The sequence below is a fragment of the Saimiri boliviensis genome, chromosome 1, assembly GCF_048565385.1.
Source record: "Saimiri boliviensis isolate mSaiBol1 chromosome 1, mSaiBol1.pri, whole genome shotgun sequence".
In the NCBI taxonomy this organism is placed as follows: domain Eukaryota; kingdom Metazoa; phylum Chordata; class Mammalia; order Primates; family Cebidae; genus Saimiri; species Saimiri boliviensis.
In genome coordinates, this window is record NC_133449.1 from 59,108,596 (window position 1) to 59,119,970 (window position 11,375).

At 39.2% G+C, this 11,375-nt stretch overlaps 1 protein-coding gene across 1 annotated transcript; it reads left to right on the top strand.

Annotated features, from left to right (window-relative positions):
* Positions 1 to 6,618: 6,618 nt before the first annotated feature.
* REG1B (regenerating family member 1 beta) lies at positions 6,619 to 9,538 on the top strand. The gene is made up of 6 exons (XM_003922553.4): positions 6,619 to 6,653; positions 6,947 to 7,056; positions 7,674 to 7,792; positions 8,097 to 8,234; positions 8,956 to 9,067; positions 9,275 to 9,538. Exons 2-6 carry the CDS (start codon positions 6,993 to 6,995, stop codon positions 9,340 to 9,342), a joined length of 501 nt encoding a protein of 166 aa, XP_003922602.1. The 5' UTR covers positions 6,619 to 6,653; positions 6,947 to 6,992; the 3' UTR covers positions 9,343 to 9,538.
* The last annotated feature ends 1,837 nt before the right edge of the window (positions 9,539 to 11,375 follow it).

The window sequence follows — 11,375 nt, forward strand, 5'->3', positions numbered from 1 at the left end:
AACTTGGCCCAAATAAATTTTCTATTTATATTAATTTTGCCTAATTTTTTCTCTTTAGTTTGACAGTAGGACTAAAGCATCACTGAACTATGAAACATAAAAAGTGAAACCAATAACTATGTTCAGAGAACACATCTGGTGGACATTATTGTCCTTTTTAAATACACAAGCCACAGAACTAACAGAAATATAAACTGCTGTAACATATGAGATTGAGGAATAGAAGTGAAATTTGAGAACCAAGACTGAACTTTCTCTCAAGTGAAAGGACCTTTTCCTCAAAGGGTAAATGACATGCCTCCAAGGCAAAGTAAATTCACAAATCTGAACTAAACCCATAATGTACTTCTGGCTAAAAAATTATAAAAAAACTATAAGACAGGTAACCACATAACCTTTAAACAAATGCCATTATGCCAATTGAGGATATGAGTATTAACCAGGGTTCAGATGAATGGAGATATTAAAAGAATCAGAGAAAATTATTAAGTTTGTCCTCTCTAAACTCATGTTGAAATTTAATTGAACATTGTAATCATATTTACACGGAGCTTTAAGAAGGGATAGAGCCATGAGGACTCTGTTCTCACAGTTGAAATTAATATCATTATAAAATAGCTAATTCAATTCCCTTTTACTTCTTTGTCCTTCAGCCTTTGCCATGTCCTGAAATAGCAAGAAGGTCCTTGAAAGATGCCAGCATCTTGATAATGAACTCTAAGTCTCCAGAACTGTTAGAAAATAATTTTCTGCTTATTATAAATCATCCAGTCTCAAGTGTTTTGTTCTATTTGCAGAAAATGGACTAAGATAGAAATTTGTACCAGAAGTGGGGTTGTTACTATCAGAACCACCTAAAAATGTGTGTCGATTTGGAACTCAGTAATGGGCAGAGGGCAGAAGAGCTTAAAGGATCAGGCTAGAAAAAGCCTAGAATGCTATTAACAGAGTTCTAAGGGCTACTCTGGTGAGGGATCAAGGAAAGGAGAGCCATAGGCAAAAACTAAATCATCATGTAGTAGGATAAGCCACAGACAAAACCTCCTATACACCAGATTTAAAGAAGGAAGTGGTGTCTCAAGAACCAAGCTCCCTGACAAAGAAAATCCTAGCCCTTTTAAAGGCTTACAATTCTAGAAAGCACATGTGACAGCGTCATGATTGATGAAGTAGGCATGGGGTATGTGACCAGATGGGAGTTTGAGCAAGATTGAGTGAGAACAATGGAGGGCGTTTCCCCTATTATGCCTGTGATCTATAAGTAGGAATGTGATTAAAGGTGGGAGATTAAGGGGTGGGAGGTGATCTTTTACCTCCGGGCCTGATCAGCGGTGCCAGCTGACCCTACCACTGACCTCATGCCTGCTATGTCTCAACCTTTACTTACTCCTCCTCTGAGACAGGATACAAAGGAAAGAGGGGTCTCTTCCCTCAATCAATGAGATTACTTAAGTGGTTTTGAAGAAAATAATAGCGATATGGATGGTTGAGGTAATTCTGATGAGATTCCATATGGAAATACAGAGCGTGATATTGCACAATGACATGAGGTTTATCCTTTTTACTGAGTGATAACAAACATGGCTGAATTGTCTCTGTGTCCCATTATTGCATGAAAGGCAGAATTTAAGAACCACAAGTTACAATATTTGGTGGAAGAAATATCTAAGTAGCAAATTGCTGAGGGTAACTGCATGACTTTTTAAAACTGTCAATAGTAAAACTTGAGAACAAAAGAAAAAAATTTAAATATGAAATGTATATTGAAAACAAAGCAGAAAGTAAAAATTGGAAAATTCTTAGTCTGGCTATGTTTTAAAGAAAGAAAAGGCATATTCAGAAAAGAAAAACCTATGATGTGGCCAAATTTTGATAAGGAGATTAGCATGGCTAGAAGCAAGCCAGCTGCTCTTCATCAAAACACTAAGAGGATGAGCACAGAAACATACTGGAGATCACTGTTGGTGCCCCTCCCCTCACAGGCCCAGAATGCCAATGCCTGGAGAACAGAATTAGATCAAAAGAGGAGTCTTGGGAGCCCTTGGGACCCCTTGGGACCTTGTTGCTCACCACGAAGGCTTCCTTGAGTCTCTGATTCCTGCATTCTTGAGCAGCTCCTTCAAGCCATCTCAGAAATGGCCTAAAGAGGCTCAAATGTGGCTCTGTCCACCACTCCAGAAAGTACAGGGTATAAGTTTTGATGGTGTCCATAGAGTGTTAATTCTCCACGATTGCTTATTGTAAGAGCTAGATTTCAAAGGATCCATCAAGGAGCCTCAGGGTTCACAGGGAGAATTGACACAGGGGGAAGGCTACCACAGAGATTACCCACCAGCATAATTCTTAATGAAACATTAGTGGGTGGGTTGCTGGGCAAATAGCTAAATATAAGCAGGAGGGAAGAACTTCTGTGAAAAAGGAGGTTTGAAAAATTTTACACCCTAGAGATTAGCTAAAACAGGCATGCTAAATATAAGCAGAAAAGAGAAAATAAAATATCTGTTCTCTATTTTCCTTCAATACATTCTCTTTTTTGGTTAAATCAATTGCTTGGCAAAATTCTTCCTCCAATTAAAACTAAAAATCAAAAATTCCTGCATTTCCCAGTACTAGTTTAAAACACAGCTTCAGCGAGCTTTGGCCATAATATTCCAGCCTATGAGAGCTGCAACATCTCTTGCTCCCAGAAAAGTCATGGGGGCCCAAACTCTGCCCTAGTCTGTGCAGATGGTGGGATTTGGAGCCAAAACAGAAAATTCTCAAACCTCAGGATTTAATATTTTTTTTTGGTAAGGATTTGTATTTAGTTGAACCTGTTAACTCTTTTTATTTTCTGTTCCTGTCTTTTGTTAGGGAATTGTCTATCCTATGCTTGTTCCACCATATATTTAAGAAACATGTAATTTGTTTGATTTCACAGCTGGAGGGGAATCTTCTTCAGAATGAATCATAACCTGACTCTTACATATATCGAATTTTGATGATATTTAGATGAGAATCTTGACCATAGACTTTTAAGATTATGCTAGAATGAGATAATACTGGGAACTATTGGGTTAAAATGAAAGTACTTTATATGTGAGAAGTACATGAGTTTTAGGGGTGCCAGAGGCAAGATGCTATAATTTGAATGTTTGTCCCTTCAAAATTAAATTTCATGTTGAAATTTAATTCCCACTGTAACAGTGTTAAGAGATGAGACCTTTAAGTGACAATTAGGCCATGAGGGCTATAAAGAACAACTCCCATTTCCTGACACACACACACACACACACACACACACACACACAGAGCTATGATGATAGCATGCGTAAAGGAAAATTTAACTTGTAGAGTAAGGACTGGGTGCTTAATATCTTTAATTGTATGCTTTTTGAAGTCTTCTTACGGGGTCTCTGGCCATAGCTATGATCAATGGGTGGTTATATATTGCAATTAGACCTCAGAGAGCTAGATAGGTTTAATAGTGCCTGGCATAAAGAGCACGTGATGACAGTTCGTGTTAAATAAACTGAAGCTTTCCTATGAAGCAGAAGAGGCTAATTTGAAAGGAGGTTTCTTTACATCTGCATGACACAGCAGACCATGGAAAGTTCTTGGTGCATCAGGTACTTCTTCAGCTCCTTTCCTTTCCAGGCTAAAGTCTGCAGATAGGCTATCATTCACATGCCTGCCAAGAGATTTAACAAGAGAGAGATTCTCTCTCCGTAATAATAATCTGTTAAAAGGTGGAAAACAGGCAACAGTTGATAGCAGATGGCCAATAGCATCAAAAAGAAGCCACAGTTTTGAAACTTTCTAAGTCTTATTGAGGCTTATCAAGAAATTGCCCCCCCTTAGGACATACTAACACTAGATGTCCAGTTTACCCCTTTCTACCTCTGTGAAGAGTAACAGAGGAAATAGACAGGAAAGGGCTAAAATGAACTTTTTAGAACCTTGTAAAACAAGTTCAGAGGACAAGACCTCCAGAATCCTGAGGACAGGGAGATAAATATGGCTTCCTTGACAAAGGCGTCACTTTGGAACCAAAGTGGTTGCCAGTAAATGTCCTCAATTTTACTACCTGGGTGTGGAATATGGCCAATCACATATGTGAACAATGAGGGTTAGTTACCTAAATGGGCAAATAGCTATTGGGGGCAATAAACATTTTATGAGAGAGTTGTGTAAATTGTTATTTGTTTTAGAAGGCTTTTATGTCAGGCTAGCCATAATGTATTTTATTATGTATTTCAAAGTATTAGATCTTTTGTACCTGAAAAGTCATTGTCTATTGAAGTCTTCTTGATGCAAAGAAAATCTCTCATTTAAAAAATACAGCAAATAATTTTTTTTGTGTTACTTGTAAAATGTTGGCCCAACACAGTGGCTCCTCCCTGTAATCCCAACACTTTGGGAGTCTGAGGCAGGAGGATTGCTTGAACCCAGGAGTTTGAGACCAGCATGGGCAACATAGTAAAACCATGTTTCTACTGAAAATACAAAAATTAGCCTGACATGGAGGTGTGAGCCTATACTCCCACCTACTCAGGAGGCTGAAGTGGGAGAATGCTTGAGCCCAGGGGCTCAAGACTGAAGTGAGCCATGATTGAGACACTGCACTTTAGCTTCAGTGACAAAGAGAGATTCTATCTCAACAATAATGATAATAATAATAATTACTTGTTTCATTTTGGCAAGATATACTTGTGGTAACAGACATACTAGACTTCTCTCTTCGTCATCCCTTTGTATCTCTGCATAATATTATTGAAATTCTTATTTACAGAAAAAAAAATCACATCTTTCTCTGGTTATAAGCTTTTAAGAAAACATTATTTTTAGAAAATGCTGAAATAAATTGTAATAATTTGATGAACACTTTTGAACCCATTAAACAATATTGACCTCTGTCATCTGTGTTTAAAATGATTATTGTAAAGAAAAAAATTATATAATCTCCAGAAAAACAGTATGAAACTTTTTCGTATAGCATTTTATTACGGATTTATTTTACTTGAAACTACATGTGAATAGATTATCAATATAAATAATTAGCCTTTTAAAAAGCATATTTAATATTACTAGTTTAAATTTTTTTTTCTTTTTTTTTATTGCATTTTAGGTTTTGGGGTACATGTGATGAACATGCAAGATTGTTGCATAGGTACACACATGGCAGTGTGCTTTGCTGCCTTCCGTCCCCTCACCTGTATCTGTCATTTCTCCCCATGCTATCTCTTCCCACCTCCCCACCCCCCGCCCCTCCCCCATTTCCCCCCAACAGACCCCAGTGTGTAGTGCTCCCCTCCCTGTACTAGTTTAAATTTTTGCAATTGACTTTGTAAATTCAACACTATGCATTTGAAATGAGTTCCTGTTTAAGCTTATTTGATTTAACTGCTGTTAGTATTTCAAAATATATTTAGCCATTTGTCCCAATTGATATAACCATCTCTATTTCTGTGAACATTTTGCTTAGTTTTTCAACTGAATTTTTAATTCCAGATTTGCTCTTATTCCCTGAATCTGAATGGATATTTAATCAGAATTTCAGTAAGCATTTAATTCTATATCACTTGCTGTAACTTCACAACAACAGAGAGTTGACTTCAAACCAACAACTTTATATTCCACTACTTTGAACTTACTTAGGTATCAGCTCCCTGCAGTTCCTACCTGCTTGGACTTTGAGAACACTGGTATCATGCTAGTTACTCATGCTCAAACCCTGCTGGAAATGCTGGTTTAAATTTATGTAACTACTAACTCTTGTGATATGGTGTGGCTCTGTATCCCCACCCAAATCTCATTTCAAATTATAATCCTTATAATCCCCATGTGTGGTGGAAGGAACCTAGTGGGAGGCTATTGGATCATGGGGGTAGTTTCCCCCAAGCTGTTCTCATGCTAGTGAGTGCATTCTCACAAGATCTGATAGTTTTACAAGGGGCTCTTCCCCATTCACTCTCTCTTGCTTGCCTGCTGCCATGTAAGACATGCTTTGCTTCCCTTTCACCTCCATGACTGTAAGTAACCTGAGACCTCCCAAACCTCAGGAAAATCTGTGAGTCAATTAAATCTCTTTTCTTTTTAAGTTACCCAGTCTCTGGTAGTATCTTTATAGCAGTGTGAAAATGGACTAATACACCTTTCCTTCTGAAGTAGGTTGTGAGAGTTTCCTGAGCCTCAAAAGGAATGGAGAAATGACTTAAAGCCACAAGCTAATTGGGCTTAATCATTTGGACTCAGTTGACTCTTTCCCTACCCCTACCCATGTCTAACACCAAAAAAAAAAAAAAGGATCCCATATTTACACAGCACAAAGAAATGTACTCTTTTGCTCTTTCTAAGACTGCTAAAGGCCATGGGAACTGGACACCTGGATGCTATGGAGGAAGGGCAAACAAAGCCTGACATCAACATGGACAGTTTGCCAACCTGTTTATGGTAAGCTGATGTCACTTGTGACTACTCCTAATGTGTGCCAGGAATAAGCTATTCCTGATGCCAGAATCTCTTACTATCAGTGCCCTCTGTAGGCCTTCTGACCCTTACCCCTTGCTCCACCCACAGTTAATATGTTGGGGTTCTCTCTCAGATCTGATATAAATCTCCTACACTGCCTGGCCTGACAAGCCACCTCAAGTAGACAAGACGCTTACCAATAGGTAAGGAGTCATTAGAGGAGAAGGACATGTCTAACATGAGATTTTCTGTTTTCATTTTGAGGTAGATACAGGGTGATTTTCGGTATCCCAGTAGTAATGAAGCTTAAGCAATACCAAAGCTGATATTGGGTAATTTGGCCTGTATAATCCCCAAACCAAAAGAGAAGTATCTGTGACTGTAGCTATCTCAGAGGACCTTCCAGCTCTCAGGAATTCAGAGAGGAGAGGATGTTAGAAAGATAATAAGTGCTCTGCTTTCTTCTTCAAACCCTCTTCTCTGTATTCTCTTATAGAGATTGCTGATTTGCTCCTTAAGCAAGAGATTCACTGCTGCTCAGCATGGCTCAGACCAACACATGCTTCGTGCTGATCTCCTGCCTGATGTTCCTGTCTCTGAGCCAAGGTGAGATTTTCCCTCACATCTCTCACACTATCCCTGAAGTCTTTCATCCATCTTCATGCATATGGGTTCACTTGAAAAATAGCAGAGTCAACATCAGGGGTTGTTTTTTGTTGTCCAGTAATCATTATCGCTGATCTCATCCCATTCAAAAACATCCTCATTTCATTCATGTGTCTGAGACAGAATTTGATAGGATCCCTTATAGGTGAAAATTGTGGTTGAGTTCATCTGATTGAATATATCTGTGATGGCAGTTTGGGGGATGTTTTTATATAGATATTGACAGGATGGAGAGCTAAGGTAAATATTGCATGCAGGGAAACCAAGAGAAACTTGAGAGAGGTGAAAGCCTGAGTCTTAAAAGGCAGAAGACTGAGCCTCAGAAATAAAAAAGAAAACAAGGACATATTTCTTCAACCTATGTATTGTGTGCTCTTGTCTTGAGCAAAGGAAACCAGAGCGAAAAGAGATAAGATGCAGGAGGGCAGAAATGAGCAGTCACCCCAATATACACTGTATTAGTATATTCTTATAAATGAACTTCAGGAGCTCTTAATTCACCTTCCAGCCTTTCCTTGCACTGAGAGTCTTTCTGAATTGGCACTTTTTCTCCCCAGGCCAGGAGGCCCAGACAGAGTTGCCTAAAGCCCGAATCAGCTGCCCAGAAGGCACCAATGCCTATGGATCCTACTGCTACTATTTTAATGAAGACCTTGAGACCTGGGTTGATGCAGATGTGAGTGAGGAGAGCAGTGTGGGAAGGGAGGCTCATGAAGGTAGAGGCAACTGCCTCTCTCCAGTGTGTTCAGTGGCTACAATGAGACAAAACAGATCCCTTCACTATTCCACCACTTGTCCAAAACTTCCCCAATCTACTTTATCCCATCATTTGACACATTTCCAGCACAAAGATGCTGGTGGTCAGTGACAGCATCATCAGGGACATTTCTGTGATTTCCTTTTCTGTTACATCCTCTGGGAGGTCTCAGTATATCCATACCTTCCTCCTCCACTGAGTGCTCCATTTTCCTCTCCAACAGCTCTACTGCCAGAATATGCATTCAGGCAACCTGGTGTCTGTGCTCACCGAGGCTGAGGGTGCCTTCGTGGCCTCACTGATTAAGGAGAGTAGCACTGATGACAGCAGTGTCTGGATTGGCCTTCATGACCCCAAAAAGGTCAGTCTGCAGTCTCCTCTATCTCCTTATAAACAATTTTGAGAGGTAAGAGGGACATTTAAGGTCTGGCACCTCGAGCATCAACTTTTATCTTTTTTGTTTGTTTGTTTAAATAAAAGGAATCTCTTTATAGATCCTATAATGTGTGAGTTGTGAGGTTCAGTGTAGGTAGTTAGAGACATGAGTTGAAGGTTGAATTTTCTGGGCTTGTGGGAATTCATGCACAAACTCATTCTGTCTACTTCTAGAAATGCATTTTTATATACAACTTTTCCCCTACTTTGCTATTGTCTGTTTTGGAAGAGATCCCTCCGTAAACTACACTGAGAAAGAGTAGTGGAGGAGAATCTATTGCTATTTGGAACTATATTGTTAAAGTAAATAATATATCAACAATTACTGTACAGCCAATTTTATGTTGGATATGAGAGTTCTGAGCTTCAGGAAAAAAGTCAGGAACTACTCTCTGTAAGGGACTTTTATGAGTCTGTGTATCAAACTCTGGATACTTACTGTTTGCTGGAAGAGGAGGAGGAATTTGGACATTCCAGAGGAAAAAAAACTTTGAGCAGAAGCAAATGAAATGATATGATATTCATAGTGACAATGATGTTCATTCTTTCCCCTATAGTTTGGCTTGTTTCTGAGTGTGCAAAGAGGCTTGGTTGTTCTATCGATTTTTCAATGACCACAGTCCCTTTTCTGGCCCTTCCCCATCTAGAACCGCCGCTGGCACTGGAGCAGTGGGTCCCTGGTCTCCTACAAATCCTGGGAAACTGGAGCCCCAAGCAGTGCTAATGCTGGCTACTGTGCAAGCCTGACTTCATGCTCAGGTAAGAGGCAGAGAATCTAACCCCTTGTTGCCATTTCCATCCCACTTATCTGTGTGGTTGAACATGGGGACTGGGATAGAGAAAAGGAGTATTTTCATCCAGAAAATAAGGGAATGTTTCCTCTTGTTTCTTGTTCTGAGACCTAGGTCAAAAAGGGGATGCCCTCCTTCTGATCTTCTCATCCTGACTCTTCTAATTGTACTGTAGGATTCAAGAAATGGAAGGATGAATCTTGTGAGAAGAAGTTCTCCTTTGTTTGCAAGTTCAAAAACTAGAAACATCTAAAAAATGGACGTCTAGAACTGGTAGTCCTGCAATTACTATGGAGTCAAAAATTAAACAAGACGATTTCTCCAACTCAGTTCAGGCTAACTCCTCCCTACTGAGTTTGCATCTCTGATCTTCAGTACCTTCACCTGTCCCAGTCTCTAGAGTCCTGAACAATAAAAACAAGTGTATTTTTCTCCATTGTTCTGTCTTCTGCATTTGCTCTTTCTACAGCCCATGCCTGGGTGGTTGAGGTGGGAATGATTGTCACACTCCAGAGGTTGCCCTGGCCCATCCACTTTTTAAAACCCCACTCACATTTTATGTATGTCAGACTTATGAACATGTGGTGGTCTTGCTGTGACAAGATAAAGATTAAGATTTCATCCACAATATATGTTACATGAACCTAGTGAGTTACACAAATAATTAAATTGTCGATCCAAACTGACTATAGTATTTGATATTCTAGAGGAATTCACATTGTTGGGGTCTGAGGGGGATACATCTGTTCTCGGTTATGCAATTTGAAGTCACGACTGAAGTGATAATTCAAGGATAATTATTAGGTCTACAGTGCTGAGTGCATTAGTGGTACATTTTTAGAGGCCAGCAAGCAAAGTTCATTAAATGCCACTTCTTGGATGAATGAATAACTCACTGATAAATTATGTAAATTAAATATACAGGCATACTTATCTCTTTAAATGCCTTAACTCTCAATAAAGTCAAATTCTGAAATATTGCTCTTAGGACTTTCACAAATTAATTTTTGAGGGACACAATTCATCTCATAACATCTATTATATCAATAATAGTATTAAATGTGATTTAATGGAGGAAAAGATACAAAACGATCAGTTCAGTACATTTGGGTTGAGAAAGACAGAAAGAAAAAGAAGAACTGACTCTATTAAGTGGATGCTGTAATCCCATATATACTGGGATAACAAAGGAAACAAATTGTCAGCCTGGATTAAAGTAACAACAATGAAAACAAGATTCAACTATATGCTATGTATAAGAGACATGAGTTTGATTAAGACACAAATAGCTTAGAAGTAAAAGAATGGAAATAGATACATCTTGTAAACAGAAACCATAAGAATACTGGTTTCTGTACTGTTACCCAGTATAATGCCTACATGACATTGCTGAATTTCAACCCCGTCCTAACTCTGCTTATCTTTAAGGAACAGTATGCCTGCTGTAAAAACGTTTCCTTTGTAACTAGATCAACTGAGACTATTTAGAACCAAGATTGCCACCAAAGAACCTCAAAAGGCATCTGGTTCATTATAGTCCCATTTCCATGCTGAATGACACTCCCACTGGCAACATGACAGTTGACAATCACCAGGACAACAGCCAGAAGAAGCAGTCAAAGGACAAAAAGGAAGGCATACTCTGGTTCCAGGAAGTTCACAACCTATTTTCAGAAAAGAAATGAATATTGTTCCCTTCGTTTTTAATGTTCAGTCCTTTCATTAGAGAAACACTGTATTTTAACCCTTTCACCCCTCACTAGTGGAGAAGTTGGTTTGTGAGTCATGCTCTGGCTTCTCAATTCCATGGCCATCAAATAAAGCCTACAGTGCTTGACACCCACTTCTGTTTCATGTATTGGCTTTGTGACACCGAATAGGGAAAGATTCCATTGTGGGGGGGACCAGCTTTTTCTGCAATGATACTAATATCAGACATATTTTACTTTAAAGCAAAAAATGTTTCTTAAGAAGAAAAGGAACATTTTATAATAATAAAGTAGTTAATCCTTCAAAAAGATGTTTCAAAATACATGAAACAGACAGAACCCACTGCAGTGTGACAAAGACACTGTGACCAGACCGCAACTCTGAATTCCTCCTCTCTAGTTAGGGCATATCTGAAAGAAAGGCAGCAGCCCTAGTCAGGGGCTTATAGATAAAACTCCCATCTCCCTGGAACAGAGCACCTGTAGGGAAGGGCAGCTGTGGACACTGCTTCAGCAGTCTTAACATTCCTGCTTGCCAGCTCTGAAGGGAGCAGCAGATCTCCCAGC